Source organism: Lepisma saccharinum, chromosome 11 (assembly GCF_977018435.1).
Source record: "Lepisma saccharinum chromosome 11, izLepSacc3.1, whole genome shotgun sequence".
NCBI lineage: Eukaryota > Metazoa > Arthropoda > Insecta > Zygentoma > Lepismatidae > Lepisma > Lepisma saccharinum.
Window position 1 is genome coordinate 66,241,738 of NC_139239.1, and position 17,434 is coordinate 66,259,171.

The 17,434-nt window shown below is 34.6% G+C and overlaps 1 protein-coding gene across 1 annotated transcript in view; it reads right to left on the reverse strand.

Moving 5' to 3' along the window:
* The window catches only part of LOC145994877 (vesicular acetylcholine transporter-like), a 201,558-nt gene that overhangs the window by 11,593 nt on the left and 172,531 nt on the right, over nucleotides 1-17,434 (reverse strand). Inside the window, exons 5-10 of the mRNA XM_083131317.1 lie at nucleotides 17,232-17,412; nucleotides 9,037-9,211; nucleotides 8,009-8,235; nucleotides 6,816-7,045; nucleotides 3,747-3,869; nucleotides 832-1,024 (exon numbers count right to left, since the gene is read on the reverse strand). Of these exons, the coding sequence (XP_082987443.1) occupies nucleotides 832-1,024; nucleotides 3,747-3,869; nucleotides 6,816-7,045; nucleotides 8,009-8,235; nucleotides 9,037-9,211; nucleotides 17,232-17,412 (1,129 nt within the window). The remainder of the gene's footprint in view (nucleotides 1-831; nucleotides 1,025-3,746; nucleotides 3,870-6,815; nucleotides 7,046-8,008; nucleotides 8,236-9,036; nucleotides 9,212-17,231; nucleotides 17,413-17,434) is intronic.

Consider the following 17,434-nt stretch of genomic DNA (forward strand, 5'->3'; position numbering starts at 1 on the left):
CACCCTGTAGATGTAAGCATTCACTGTGCATGTGCGAACAAGAGACCACTGTGACATGAATGATGCACACCATTCATAAAACAGCCCAGTCCAAGTCACATGCAAGCGACAAATGCAGCTTGTCTTGTTGCTTCAGTTTGAAAGGTTACATTGATTACTGTAGGTTTGCTGCCAAGCAACATGTGTTGCTTATTGCTTTTTGCCTGTCCAGGGTGTCTACCAGTCAAGAAAGACATTAAAGTCAAGAAAAAATAAAGAAATCAACAAATAGGTCAAGAAGTCAATAAAAAAGTCTAGAAATTATTGTGGTCAAGAATTTTTGCTATCACAATGAAGATGGATGAAGGGACACTCACAAATATATAGTGATGACAACACGAGCCCCAAATAAGATTATGCTGGCTATGAGTCCAGACACCAGAGCTTTGATAGTCTGTGAAATGCAGTCCAGGATGCATTAATAGATAAATGAAGTCTAATTCTCTTGTTAAATACAGCTTCAGTTTTCATCTTAACTGGCCTTTTGGTAGCATTTTTTCATTAAATAAATATTTGTTTTCTTAATTGCTAATTTCCAACTTTACCTAAGTAGGGGTCGAATAAAAAAAAGTTTAAAAAAGTAAAGCAAAAGTAATGAAAAAGTCAAGAATTTTGGATTTGTTATTGTGGTAGAGACCCTGGTGTCGCTTCTGTCTGAAAGTTCCCAAAAGTATCAGCATTGGTATGGGCATTGGTTCAAAGTGGTAGCGTCTTAGCCTTAATTTAAGTGCTCTCTTGTTATTTCAGTGCAAAACCAAGAATTTCTGAAGCCGCACACAAACTTGCACTTACATCATAAAAGCTGAAGGTCACCCTTTTGCTTGTTTGTAGTTCATCGTCACTCAGAACCTCCTCTTCGTTCTGACACATTGCTTGCACCCACTCGAGAGCCTCACACGATGCTGACCTAATGCAGTCAACCCTACCAAGAAGAAATCGACGTGTAGAAGCACTTTCATATGTAGCAGTCAATCTTCTATATAGCCTGTAAGTATGAAGATTTATAAGTTTTAAATAACATTAGATTTTCAGCATGAAAGCAAAATTTGATGAGTAATTTCTCACAATTTCTGTAATAACCACATTAGATACATGGATATATGTGTTGCTTTCATTGTAGAATTATTCCTCTTTGTAGTTTACAGCTGTTACAAGCATTTAAACGTGATTTTTGATGTAACATTTTCGGAGAACACATGCTCTCTTCATCAGACATTTATATGTAGTTGATGATTTTTTTTTATTACATTGTTGGAGACTAACAACTAAATCAATTGTGAAATGAACAATCATTTTCATTTCCTATAAAAGTCCAGGGTTATCAACTGAAAATTTTAATCAGGTAATTCAAAATCTTTTTCTTCTCTACAAAGTTTCTTGATCTTTTTGATTAGATTAAATTAAAACGATGGTGACTTATTCCACTTGTGAAAAGAGAACTTGATAGTGAGTCTATATTGCCATTATCATTATTTAATTTCTTTCTTTTTAAGTTTTCATTAAATTTCTTCTGTTCTTATAATTGAAATATTGATCAAACTACATTTCTGACGAAAGCAGTGTGTGTTCCCCAAAAATGAAAAATGTTTAATTGCATGCAACAACTGTAAATTAAGAGAACAACTGTAAAAGAACTAATAACCTTTGAAAAACTATTTGCTTCAATGACTGAGTTTATTCTTATTAACAACCAAAGAATTTAAAACACTGTTGCCTTCCAGGGAAGGGTTACCAGATGTTCTTAACCCCCCCCCCCCCAGATGGGGATGTAAGGGGTGATCTTTTCATGTAGTACACCCAAAAATCAACCTCACTTCCACGTAGTACACCCTGGACTGCATTTTGCAGACGAACGAGGCTCTGGCGACTGCCCCCATGGCCAGTATAATTTTTTGTTTTGTATTGTCCTGTGTTTTGTCCTTGTGTGTGCTGGGTGCCTCTTTACAGCCTAAGCTTTTAACCGAAGTCAGAATATTTTAATATTTTAGTTACAACACGACGTTACAGTTATGTTATTTTAGTTAAGGTAAGGGGCTGGACCTTGTATAAAGTGACGGGTGCAAATAGCTTACGTACTGATGCACCCAAAATTTTAAATTCAAATTCAAAATTTTCCCCCCAGACATGTCCTACATTTTGAGCACCACCCAATTTGCTTTATAAACTATGTCTTTCAGTTGCAGAACCACAAAATCACAGGGAAATGATTTATCTCCTGAGGATATTTATTACTCTGCAACCTAGCTATACGATTTGCTAACATTTCCTAGTTATGTATATATTATTCACTGTGAATGATCATGCCCTACATTTGGAACAGTGTCCAATTATTTTGGTTATAGTGATCTGGTAATCCTATATGGAGTGATTCTGAATCCCACTTTAAACTCTAAGCCTAGTCTCAATTAGTCTACATGTGCATAAAGTTGACTTAAACTTTCCTGGACTTTTATCAAGGTATTTAGTAGTGACTTTACATGAGCAAGCTTGTTGTTCGTAGTTTAGAAGGAGAATTTATGATCATGATTTAGAGGGAGATTTTATAATGTGATTTAGAGTGAATATCTATGGTCATGATTTGTAAGGAACACTGATAATAGTTAAGTTGGTAGTGGTTGAATGAGTTGAGCAACTGACCTACGATCTTGTTACTCAAAGTTTCAGGTTCAAGTACTGGCTTAAGGTCACTTCGTTAACTTCATCTAATCATCATTGATTCATGTAACTTAAATAGATAGCTCAGTGACTAAATGCATGAAATGGTTGCGTTTCGATCTTGCTACTGAATCCCAGATTCAAATCCTGGCATAGGTATGAGTGATTTTTGTGAGAGTCCCTTCTGCAATTTCATCATTTCATCATTCATTCTCATCTTCAAGATTGGCCAAAAGTGGCAGAAAAGGGACACTAAATAATAATAATAAAAAATTAAGTAACTTATGTGCATGAGGGACAGTTTCCACGTCCAGCCAGTCGTGAGGACCCAAAACTCCCCCTCCCCTATTGACCTTTCCCCCGGGGCAAGCTGGGGAAAGAGGGATCTGTGCGCTGGATGTTTGTATGAGGGGGGAAAAAACTTATCATTATGCTTATGGGAGTCTTATTTTACTTGTTCTCTTGGGAATACCAAACTTCCGATGGTGTAGAAAAACATATCAGCAGGAAGAGGACATGTTGAAGATTTTATTTGTGTTAGGAAAAATCGAAACTTCCATTTGATTAGCAGTAACTTGAAGTTGAAGTACTTTGTCCACAAGGAATACATGGGAGTCTATAAATAATTATTCATCATATTTTTTACAGATTGTATCTAGCTTAATAATCAACTTTAAAAATGCTTCAACTTGCAACATGGGGAGAAATTCATACTCTCTTGTCCTGTGTTTTGTTTTTTTCAGTATCATTTCCCATTCTGACGATATTGAAATAAATCCATAACTGGTGCGAAACTGTCACTCTTCGCCTTTAATTGGTGTAAAATAAGAACACTACAAAGGGAATTGGTTTACACTGAAAGTTGTCCATCCGGACATATGTATTGTTTTTTCACTATCATTCTTTAATAATGATGACACATCATACATGTAAATAGCTGCAATAATTAATTTCCTTTGTCCCCTCGCCCCCAAAACAACTTTATGTTCTATGCTTCAATTTTTAATTTTATGTATGGAAGGAAAAATCAACATACTGCAAAATGAGATTACCTGAAATATGCTAGTTGAAGGGCCAGTTGAATATAAGCATCAGGACTCACATTGCAAGATTTAATAAACTCCTTTCCATAACCTGTGAATCGATAAATGAAGAAGTCCAGGTCATCGAGAAGACTGAAAATGAAATAGAAAAATCTGGAAAATTGTGTCATGTGTAACGGGTACATCTTTTAAAATATATTTTTAGAAAATGGCCAATCCCGATAAAGTATTTGTTTAACATTACATTTACCTCTACCAATATCTGATATTCTACTGATCCAATATAAAATTACAAATATTAATTGAATAAAACATGAATGGTTCATTAACCTCATTAATTAATGCATAAGAGACCAAACCTGTCCCTTGTTCTTTTCAAGTAGCTCCCCAATTGTCCTTACAATGCAGGGTCAACCTTGGTGGGGGCTCCCAATAGGAATTGACTCCAGGACCACTTGCTTCAAAGGTTTGAATCCTTATGTGAGTACAAAGGGTTTTGCTTTGAGAAACAAACTGCATATTTAAATATTTGCTTTGCAAAATTAGGTCATATGAATGATATGTTTACAAACATAAACATTTTAAAGTACAGAAATTTTCACTAAATTACAGGCTATTTATAAAAATATGATATCCATAAAATTTATCATTTATTTTGTCAATAAACCAATATACTGATATATATGCCTTATTGGCTAACCGATACAATACTGCTTAGTCAGTCCCATCCATACTATAAACGAAAATTTAAAGAATTGTATAAAAGAACTAAAAATCATGGGGTTAGCATATGTTCAGTGCTTATGTTATATTGTCGATTATTATTAAATTAACATAGCCATATTTTTCTCTTCAGTAATACGTAACTGAAACGAGGTGCAGTCTTTGACATATGAAATAATGTTAATTTTTCATAACAAATTACTGAGAAACAATTGTTTCAACGCAAATTAAGAATTGTACCAAGAAAAACAGCTTAAAGAAGGAAAATAATTTTTGTATAGGTTCTGTGAGATAGTAACAGTTTCATGACCATGTGATTTGTAATGGAGGAATTAGTTTTTTTAATGTTAGTCAGTGTAGCATCTAGCATTCTGTATTAAAGCTGGATGAAAAAGTAAGGTGGGAGGGTAGTCCCATCAAACCCCCTAAAAATGTCACTGGCAATAGCATACAATGGAACAGATAGTTCTTTACACATGTACGAGGCTTACTTTTTAATTAGGGGCCATTTTGAAATAAAACAAAAACATGCAAATGAAGAAATTCAATTACCTCTGTGGCTGTTCATATGTACATTCAGTTACTTCTCAACGTAGTTCCCCTAGTTGTTGAGACACTTGTCGTAGCGGTAGATGAGCCTTTGTAGACCCTCATCAAAGAAATCTGCCGCCAGGTCAGACAGGCAATCTGTCATGGTCTGTTTGGCTTCATCGGCGTCGTTTATTCTGTATTGCTTTGTTTGGATTAGTCTTCAAGTGGAGGAATAAGTGATAGTCGCTAGGGGCGAGATCCAGACTGTACGGAGGGTGGTCCAGCTGCTCCCAGCCAAATGAGTCAATGAGCGACTGTGTGGCAGCTGCAGTGTGTGGCCATGTGTTGTCGTGCAGCAACATGATACCGGAAGACTTGAGAGTGTTGCAATACACCACTGCAGTAACTGTTTGTTTGCCAAGTGTCTCATTAGAGAAGTTTTTCATTGACGAAATATTCCTAGAACGCATCATATTGCTTAGCGGGTGAGCATGAGTTTCTTGGATTGAGGGGCGTCCTGATCGTGGTTTGTCATGAACATTCGTGCGACCGACCTTAGACAGACGTACCCATTTACGCACCTTGCCTTCAACAATGACATTCTCACTATACACCTCACGTAACTGCGATAAATGTCTGGCACTTTCACATTTTTTGCGGTCAGAAACCTGATCACTGATCGTATCTCACACTCGGCGGGATTTTCAATCACCTGCACCACTTCTATTGTCCACCAGAACCACACCAAGCGTTTAACAATTTGCAAATGGCGTCTGTTTATGTGCAAGGCATTTTGGTAACTAACGCACATGCGCAAAACGCCAAGCACTCAGTGTTGCCAACGTGAGCGCAAAACGCCCCCTAATTAAAAAATAAGCCTCGTAAAACTAATAGAGTTCAACGCTGATTTTTCATTCCCACATTTTACATTTTCCCCATTGTGCATTCAATCTTCATGGTCCTAACATTGAAAAACATTATCAGGGTATGTATCAGTCTGGAAGACCTGAAAAAGTCTGGGAAAAGTCAGGGAAATTTACTGTTTTTCTGGAAAAAATCAACATTTTTTTTTGTAGTAATGCACTAAAAGCAGTTTTTTAAACAAAGAAAAACAGAACAAACAAGAAATTTTAAATTTGTTGTGTACAAACTATACTGCAGTTGAATATACTGAGTATTACTGGTAGTTCCATTAGAATTGTATATTAAAATACTCTTGGTAAAGGGGTCATGTTTTGACCTATTTTCATGTAGAAATCTGTTACAGTAAGTGACTTTTCGAATGTACTGCTTTCTTGTGAGTTGTGTTTGGTAGATGTTAGGAGTAACACATGTGTTACTAAATTTTACTAATGTCATACATTTTTTGTGCTATAATTGTTATGGTTTTTTTATAAACAAGAATTATTTTTCTAACCATTAGTCAGTACATAAAAACTCACCCCCGATATGCTTATCCAGTAGTAAATTTTTGTTCAATTTCCCTTCTCATTATTACCTTTAACATGTGAAGTGAATATTCTAAAAAACTTGGTTAAGTAAGATTCTAAGATTGGTGTTTAGTTAAAATGTAGTGTCTTTCTTACACATGTTTAACTACATAAATTACGCTAATAACTTGGTGTGGAAAATTTTGGTTCTTGGTCTGGAAAAGTTAGGGAATTTTGTTTTTACAAAATAGTAGACACCCTGGTTATAAATTCTTCCCAATTTTACATTTTCCTGCAATTCAAGTTTTTCCTCATTGGTCTCCTGAAAACCGTAATATTGAGGTTTGAAAGTATTTGTTTTTATTCAAACCTCAATTCTCCGAGAGTGTTATACCTGTCTATGTTCTGGGCGGCATCCTGAATGTGTTGGTGTATTTCGTCATCAGCAATCCAATCCAGTCTCTGCGGATGAGGAAGCTCTGAGGTTGGTTGCGATATATCCCTATCAGCTGGCAAGTCTGAACACTTTTTCAACATGTCTTCAATAAGTTGGACTACAGCAATGCCTTCTGATGGAGAATGCTCATAACACAAACCACATACTCCATCACTTGATACAACAAACTGAAATATTATGTATATATATATTAGCTTGTGACAGATATGAAATTTTAAGCAATATCAATAAAAAAATGTACAGATACGGACGACCGATTTTCTGCTAATCTTGAATTGTATGGCCAACATTCCATGAAGACACCTAATTTAATGTATGTAATCAGGTGAATGAAAGTAGTTTTATGTATTTATTTATTTATACTTATATTATCCTGCTGAAGAACAGCTAAAGAGCCTTGGTACAGCAATTTTTCCACAGGAAATGAAGCTGGAGATTTACAATTTTATATATCGAGGATCTGTAAAGTACATATAAAACTTGGAGATATTCTTTATGTACTGATATGCACCTTTTTGCTGTATGTGTTATTGTTCTTGGATTATATAAATTCGAAACACCAGAGTAACTGACACTAACTGTTTGAAATGTAAAAAATAATGAACAACATTTGTGTTGATATTGATTCATATAGTGCATTGTGTAGCAAAATCTCTCCATTTATATAATAATAATAATAACAATAAATTTGGAATAAAATTGGTTTATTTTTATTAACTTATAATAGTTATTATTGTGAAATATCAATTATAACCATGATAATAATTATCATTGTTATTATTATTTCTGCTAATCAAATTTTATCAATAGCCTGAGCCCTTCCCCCACAAAAATTTCTTGCAATGTCCATGGCCTAGCAGAAATGAATTTGTTTGTTCACCATTGGCAACTGTGCAAAATGACCCCTGTGGCGAAATGGTTAGCACATCGTGCTACTGTGCCAGGGGTCCTGGCTTCGAATTCTGGCCTGGGCATGGATCTTTGTGTGTGTCCATTCATCAATTTCATCATGTCATCACTCATCCCCATCTTCGCAAATTAGCCAAAAGTGGCACAAGAGGTGAAGTAAAATAAAGCAAATCAATCAATCAAAGCAACTGTGCCATTTAACTGAGATATGATGTTATTACCTGAACAGTCTTATCAAACCATCTGTTGGCTGAGTTGCGAGTGCTTCCACCACCATGGATCATTTGGTGTGCCATGTTGGTTTCGTCTCTGAGGCCCACTACATGCCCGCGGGAAACTTCAGCACCAGGCCGAGTCTTATAATTAAAGGTAGAAGAAAGAGGTTCATCAAAGCAGATCAATAGCAACGAGGTCTCGATTAACCTCAAGCACTTCTTGTTTACATCATCTGAAAAAGGATGCAGCATTATCTTTTCATGCATAACATATTACTTAAATGAAGAGCTAGGAAGTAAAATATGGTAGGTGACATTTTAGTCATTATTGAGTTACAAAGTATAAAGATACATCCTTCAATTTTCGCATATAATTACCATGCCATGCAATTTGCATTGGAATCATTGAATGCTTTTGAAATTGGTAAATGCAACATGAAAACAATTTATCTACAGCATAGCTTCTTACCATGTTTAACCCCCCGACCCCTTCAAATATTGTACTGTAGATAAAAATGATTTTTTAAAATATAAATGGTTACTTTAAAAGCAGTAAATAACAATATCATTTTAAATATGAAATTTATATTATTTAGAAACATATGATCAATATCAAATGATTGTTTATCTGAAAGTATTTGGATATAACATTCATTTTTATTCAGCATGCATGCCATGTGTACCCCCTCCTCATTCTCTCTCACTCTCATATGTTAAGTTTTGTATATGTATGCTGGGGAGGATAAAGCATCAACACAGATCACCTGAAATTGATTGACAAAGGCCAGTTAAATTATTCTTGCGAATGGAAATACACATATTACTTAGCTCAGTATGTAGAGTGCTAATGTGGACTGAAAGAGCCTGGTTTTAGTCTAGGTTAAGCTACCTTTTATTTGCATTCAAAATTTTTGCAAGTCATAAATGCCTTAGAACCAAATTTAAAATGAATGTAAGGTAAATTTCCCCATTCATATAGCACCGTGCCAAATAAATGTAGCTATTGTAAATGCATGCAAATACTCGATACTTACAACGGCAGAGCTTTTCTCGAATGTCGGCCCACATGTCGCGTCGTTCTGCAGTCAAGATACCTACAGGAGGGGGAGAAGACAAAGCTGGCGACTCTTGGAAAATCTGCAGAAGCTGGAAAGCGATTTCATCCTCTGACAATCTTCTGTTTTCAACTTTGACAGGCAACACATAAAACTGTAAAAATAAAAGTACCATAGTCAATATAACAAATACGTATGCATTTGCACTCTATTATTATTTTTTTATGATGAATTTTGAACAAAAGAATAATTTCAAGAGATAAAGTTCCTTGAAAACTTGCTGCAAATTACTAGAGGATATTAAATAGCATTTTTGAAAGGATAACATTAGTTTGTCAGTTTGTGTCAGCAAGTTGGACAAATCAACTTTTCTTGTAATTATGTTTAAAAAATATTCCATTAATTTTTAAAGAGTATTTAAACATCAAATTTTTAGTAAAAAAAATGGTATTACTTAATTACAGTTATCTTAATTTTTTTCGAGTAGATGAGAATAATTTAAAAAAACAACATCCTACCAGATTTAAGTTTTTAAGTTATAATCTACATGCAAATTAATTATATTAGTAGTAAATAAAAATAAACGAGCATCTTGCGATCGATTTGTTAAACTATGTATGCCTCACTGATGTCATAGTGCTAATGTGTCATCACCTTGTATTCAAGAGGTTCTGGGTTTGCATACCCATTGGAGGCACACTGTGGTTCGGATTCAACTTTTAAGCTGTAGGTCAACTCCCGTTGAACACCTCTGAGCATAAAGTGGACTTTAAGCAAACTTCAACTCAAACTATGTAATATACAACTGTTTTCTTCCAACTCCACTGAGTCTGTTGATGCACATGAAAATATTGTGAAATCTCACCTGCATATTAAATATTCTCTGATGCGAGAAAGCTTTCTTTTCCCAGTTTTGAATAAAATTAGAAATTTCATTAGAATTTCACATGAAAATCCATTGGCTTTCCCTCTTTAATTCAAGCATTGTTTTTACTTCTTGTAATTCGATTCATAATTGCAAAGAATTTTGTTATTTACACAGCATGCTTTATTTGATTTGGAAATCTTTGTCGTGCAGTAGAACATTTTTGCTAATCAAACAATTTTGGCCCACTTCATGTTTCACTATTTTGCAGTAGTCAATCAACAACCGTAGATGGTAGCAGGAGAGCTTCTGAACTATAATGAAATCAAAGAGGAATAAAAAGTATGCAATTTTGTTTTAGTATCTGTAATGCACGAGAGTCCCGCACCATGATCATGTGGTCTAAGGAATCAGGCTTTGGGCTCTGGCTACAGAACGTGTGCTGGTTCGAGTCTCCTGGGGGAAAGTGTAACAGCTTCTCTCCTTGAGATTTTAGCCAGTGTATGGGACTGGTGGCCACCCACCATCGTGAGGAAATTGGGGATCTATGAATGAGTAGCGTAACCCAGTTATGGAAACCTACAACAACAACCGGGGTTTGTCATGCTGACCACATGCCACCCCATAACTGGTTGGATAATTGCCTACCTCTGCTGAGGTCTGCCCTGGCCCTGTCCCTTAAGGACAGTTGCACCATGGGTTGTTATTATTATTATGTATATTTATTATCCATAAGAAGATTCACATAACCTAACATTATGTAGAAGCTCACGATTGTAATATGAATTAAAATGATGTATAACAGTTTGGAATTTAATATTTAACACTTGCATTAAAAGATAACTTACACTGAATTAATGTGATAAAGATGGGGGGAAATACTATGAATCATATGTATGTGAGCAGATATACTAGTATTTTTCGGTAGAGTAGTATTTGAACACTATAATAGTTTCATAATTTATTTTATTGTAGATATATGAATTTTCAGAAGGAGCAGGGAAATTATCGGGATGCCTAACTTATGAAATTTTTAACATTTTAGGCATATGCATCATTATCTTTCCATTATTGGGGGGACGGAGCAGTACAATACACCAATTCCTTACATATACATAATATATTTTTCAGATTATTGGGTGTTAAGTATGGAAACATGTTAGGAAACATTGTAGGCATATAGTTCCGGACAAACTTAAAGAATCTCGGACCTCATCTTCCTGACAATCTTGACGAGACATGAAGAAATGTGTGCTACACATCTGTTTACACCTTATATTATCTCACATATATTTTTTTTTTCCACTATTGTATGTCTAGTGATATTCAGTGTGTGAAATAAACCTCATGAAAAGAATGTAGAAAGTTTTTTAAAGAAAGAGCAAACATAATTATGAAGATAAACATTTCATCGCACAATAATTTTCAGTAAGAGGATACAGAACCAATTCACATATTCATCAACACTATTTTAAAGCAACATTATTAAGCAATATGAACTATATAATTTACCTTACTGCTAGACTACATAATATTAACTGAATAACTACTGTATGACATGTATGTACTTCTCATAATTAACAACAAAGCCATTCAGATACACACATGTGCACTAAAAAGTAATCTAATACATGCTTTACGTAAATAATCACATATTATATATGTATAATCACATACATTGAAGATGGTGCAGTTGACAAATAAATTACATGTACAACATGCAACAAAGAACATTGCTTACATTCCATAGGGAACAAACATTAAATTATAGAAGTCCATGCAAATTGAATTACTCTGAAATGATTATTAAAAGGAATATTCTATATGCTGTGTTCACATTCAAGAATATGCATGTTCAGGCATAGAGGAGCATGTTTTAGTTGTAAGTCTTATTTTTTCTTTACTTTGTGAGATCCATGCAATTCACTATAAATATAGTGTTATTTCACATTATATACACATATGAAATACACACCTAAAAAGACAATGAAGGCTTAAGAAAATGAATTTGTGCCACAATTTATTGAGATAAATTTATATCCAGATATGAAGATAATTTTATTCAGATTTCAGAAATCAAGATATTAGATATTTGTTAATCCATCATATGGATCATCCACATTATCAGATATTTAGGTTATCCAAATATTCATCATCCAAATTATCCAGATATATGGGTATTTGGATTATTTACGTAAACAAGACAATTTGTTATTCTCAAGACAAATACAAGATGAAATTTAAAGTGCATATATTTGGATTATACAGTTAACCTGTATGTATTATTTGTTTCTTTGAGAACATATGCTCAAGTGTGTTTATGAACAGAAACGATGCAATGTTCTGAAGCAGAAGGCACTTGTCCATTTCTTAAAATGCAAGTTCAATATTGTTTCACTATTTTTTCCCCAACATTATTGTTAGTATTGTACTGAGCAATGTAAGTATTCATAATAATGCTGTATATCCCAATTTTCACACAAGGTAGTTTTTGTTACGTTGTTTTACTTTCATCTCTTACGATTCTTGTAGGTTATTCTGTATGGTCCGATTTTTTCTGTAATTCAATATAGTCTCAGTCCCATCCACCTCAAATTATCGGGTCTCTACTGTATCTGTAACCAACTTCACGAGATCTCTTAGGCCCAAAATCTGCCCATTGACTCTTCACAGGTTGATGGGTGGGTGGTCAGAATGTTAATTTCCTTTGACAACTTTTCTTTGCTTTCCAGAACAGATCTTGTAATTTCCTCATATTCGGTCTTTTCATCATGTGAGTACACATAGACATAAACTTTGACAACATGCAAATGTTATAAAGAACATTTTTATGAGATTTTTCTTATTTGAAAATGTAGTAGTTTTGTATCCAAACAGCAGATAGCTAGCCTCCATGGTGAAGTGGTTAGCACAATGTGCTATGATGCCAGGGATCCTGGGTTCGAATCTCAGCCTGGACATTGGTGTTATTTGTGTGTGTCCCTTCATCAGCTTCATCATATCCTCCTTCATCCTCATCTTTGCAATTGGGGTGTAAGGGGTGCTCCTTCCATGTAGTGCACCCAATAGTTAACCTCACTTCCACATAGTGCACCCTGGACTGCAGACTAACGAGGCTCTGGCGACTGTCCCCATGGCCAGCATCATTCTGTGTCGTCCTGTGTTTTGTCCTTATTTGTGCTGAGCACCCTTTTTAGTCTCAGCTTTTAACCAAGGTAAGGAAATTTTAGTTTTCAGACACGCTTTTATTTTTGTTATGATAAGGGGCTGGACCCCGTATAGTGTGATGGGTGCAAAATAGCCTCAGTGCTGATGCACCCAAAATATTTTAATTCAAATTCAAAATTCAAAAAAATCATCTTCGCAATTAGCCAAAAGTTGCAGAATTGCGAAGTGAAATACATTAAATCAAAATCAAATCAAATCAAAACCAAACAGCAGATAACAGTAGTGATCAGACTCAGTGCACAGATTATGAGACTCAGTGAAAAACTATTCAGCATGCCTTGACCCTCAAAGGGCTGTTGAATTATGGAGATTAGTTTTTAGTTCAGTAGGCTTCTTATTTAAAAAAAAAATGCACATTGCAACATTCTATGAAAGCTTAAAGGGAACGTAGAAGTTTAGCTCCTCACATTCACACTCTCGGTCATTTGGGAAGGCGATTTGATCAGCACTATGCTCTGGCTACTTTACCTTCCTCGGGTTGCCCCCAGGTACCCATTATTTAGAGGCTGGGTGAACCCCAGAGTCGTTACATGTAGGGACATTTTTGAAAAAATTCCCATCTGAAATCACCCACCCTGGGAATCAAACCTAGGTCTCCCACATGGTAGCCAGACACCTTACTGACTGGACCACCATCATTGGCATCACCATAAATTATTTTATGTGGGATCGATAAAACTTGAATAGTAGAAATAATGACAATAATAATACTTATAATGGTTATAATTGTTATTAAACTAAACTAAGCTCCATGGTGCAACCAACAGCTCTTGAAGGGCCAGTGCCTGCCAGAGCAGCTTTTTCATCGGGCGATGCGTGTTCAGTGCATAGACACTGTTTCCTATCTTTCGAGACTGGAGCCCTCTACTTGTCTTCAAGTAGCTCCCTAATAGTCCTCACAATGGTGGACCAACGCCGAAATTTTGGAAGCTCCCACCAGGAATCAATCCTGGGACTACTTGTACCATAGGCGAGAGTGATAACCATCTTGCCAACCAGGAGTCCTTATCATTGCTATTATACAATAATAAATTATACAATAATAATTATTGTGAACTAATAAGAATAATCCACTTTCATTCTAAACTTATATCATTATTATTATAATATCTTTGGGGAGAGTCTTTTACTTGATTCACCAGATGAGTGAATATCTAGCACAACTGTTTTCAATATTTGTTTTTACATTTCATGTAGTTAGCGTACTGAGATATGCATAGTTATTTTATGTTGTTCTAGAATTTAACACATCTCTTTCAAGAAAAAGCTTTAGAAGTTAGGTGGAAATTTTAGTCATAAAGTTTATAATGTGTAATCTCTCACGTAAAACTCTAATTTTTGGAATTTTGAGAATTGTGGAACCACTTATTCTTTTGATTAAATGGTAGAATATGATAATATAACCTGGTCCTGTATTTTACACTCAATTTTTTTTCAATTGAACTCAGTTATTACTTTGGTTATTCTGTTCGAAGACTAACTAACAAGCGTTCTGCTTTTTTGTAACTTGATACGAACAATGTCAATGTCTAGGGAAGCTTGACAGACCCATTCAACACCCCTACCCTCCATGCTCCCTGACCATGGCTCATTTAGTATCCTTGTGCAATAGTAACTTATATATAAAGCCTAAATTAATTTTGGTCTTTATAAAGGAAGCAATACCTAGTCAGAAGTCAGATTACTGATTTGTAATTATTAGAAGCAACTTTAATCTTAATTTTTCTTGTATGTATGCATTGCTTGCATTGTAGAATTATTTCTATTGTAGTTAGTCTACAGTTATTACAAGCATAAAAACAAAGTTTTTTGTTGCGACGTTTCAGGAGAACACACACTCCCTTCATCAGACATTTATTTTTAGTTTGACTGAAGATACAGGTATAACAATGGTTAACAATGTTTTTTTTTTTTTAAAAAATCCGTTATACAATGGATGTTGTCAATGTTACATTGTTGTAATATAGCAACTTAACTGTGAAAACAAGCATTTTTTTAATTTAAAAATTATGAATTCCAAATATCATCAGGCAATTCAAAATGGCTTTCACAGAGTTTCTTGATGTTTTCCATGACATTAAATTTTAAAGATGGTGGCTTACTCTACTTGTGAATAAGAAAACTCCATAGTGGGCCTATGTTACCATTTTCATTATTTAATTTATTCCAGTGTTCTTCTGCAATGAATGAAGCTTCCCAAACATTCAAATCAATGTTTTCCGTCACTCTTTTGAAAACCCTTCTCTTTTTAATCAAATGTTTCTCTTCGATGATGTGAGCTGACAAACCTGTTCTTGGGTTTACATTTATAATGTCCAAATCGTGTTTGTGCCATCTTATTGCCATTTTATGTTGTTTTTTTGTGTGTTTTTATGCTTGTAATAACAGTAGACTACAAGAGAAATAACTTTAATCTTACATTGGTTCTACTAACCTTAGCAGTTGTAAGTGTCAGAATAAAATTTCTGACAATTAAAAGTTCATATGTACCCATCTGAATGATGTGATTGTTACAGGCTAGATTGAAAAAGCATTCGTACTGAGGTCTTTTTGCATACTCAAAATAGTTCTTGGCTCGATTTATGTTTTACAGGTAACAACAGTGAAATAACTTAAAATTCAGGAAAATTTTACAACATGAAGATTCAGTGTACAAAGTGGGGAAAATGTAAAATATTTGAACATTATATTGGGGTTCCATCGTGTCTCGTTCATGCCATGCTAAGGGTTCGTATAAGCACAAATATAGGAACATATGACTGTAATGTAGCCATGCTTGTAGCATTTGGAAAAAGCAGTGGATCATGTGGTAAAATTGTGGAGCAGTAGCTAAAACCATTCAGCCAATTCTTCGTGTGAGCTTTGTGCACATTGGAGCCACCTTTCTTAAGAATTTCACTTCTCCTTCTCTTTCTTTCTTTTGTAATTCAATTCAGAAAAAACTTAAAAGAAATATGTTATAAAAGATGTTAGAATTGCTTATGATTCTGAGAATTGTACGGGCATTTAAAATGCCATAATATGGTTGTTGAATTGTTATGTGTTTTCAAACTAGTGAATCCAGATTCGATATTAATGAAGGGTTATACATGTATATATGGAAAAGGTGTAATTTTTTTTTCACAGGTAGCTCCAATGTTTTTCCTATGGTTGGGGAATGTGTGAACATTTGTAATAAAGAAATGCATTGTGCAGCTGTTTAGAATTTGCGTTTTTTCCTATTTTTCTGGTTCAAAAGTCAATAAAAATGCAGATAATATTTGTCATAATTTTAAATTTTACCTCCCAAAATGTTTGCATAAATTTAAAGAAATAAATAGACATTAGGAGCAGTCATATTTTTTCTCTCTCTCTGCATTGAGAATGATACGATATTGTAGTTGTTATGACTTTTTTTGTTGTTGTTTTGTTTTTGTACTGCCAAAGTAGCCTTGTGACTAATACATGCATGTAGAACAATACTTTTTTAATTTTTTTTTTTGGCACTTCCCTACCAACTCCTGATATACATCATGACCTGCATTGTTCAGTTTTATACAGTGTGCCCTTCCATTTGTATATTTCAAATTTTTGTGCCAGTCCTGCATTCTCGTGAAAAAAAAAAATAGTTGACTCAAATCAAGTAGTTCATGTGGTAAAACTGGTTTGTCTGTCATTAATGCAACTCTCATATTTTTTTTTAGCCTAAATATTTTGTAATATACTTTAAAATAACATATGAGATACCCACCCTCTGAATATTTTTACAAGTAATATGAGTTAACTTACAATGTTACTATTTAATGCAAAAGAAAAAAACTCAAGGATTAGCAATTTTTAGTAGTAATGAGGGAACAATATGAAATAATCAAAATTTATTGTTTTTTGTGTTCCTTTGTTATCTGCATTGTATATTAGCCTGTAATTTGTAATGAACAATTATTATAGTATAATTTTATCATTCTGTTAACAGTTTTACTACATCATGATGTCAATTGTTGATGGATAACAAGAACCAGGTTTAACGTAATAATAATATATGCACAATGCATTTCTTCCGTACTGTGCAAACTCTTTCTCTCTAACCGGTGCCTTCTCTGACCTGATTCTTGCAGGATACGATGATGTGTTCGTTTGGAACCGGGTCAAAAGCCAAGTTGGAGAGAAGTTTGTCTCGAGGTCTACCTGGCTGACGACATGAGGTAAACAGTCTGTAGTACTGAGCCATGCACATTGGTTGACCCTTTTCTCTCGATGTTGCCCGATCGACCGGCAAGGCCCTCCTGAGTGAGATACGGATCAAAA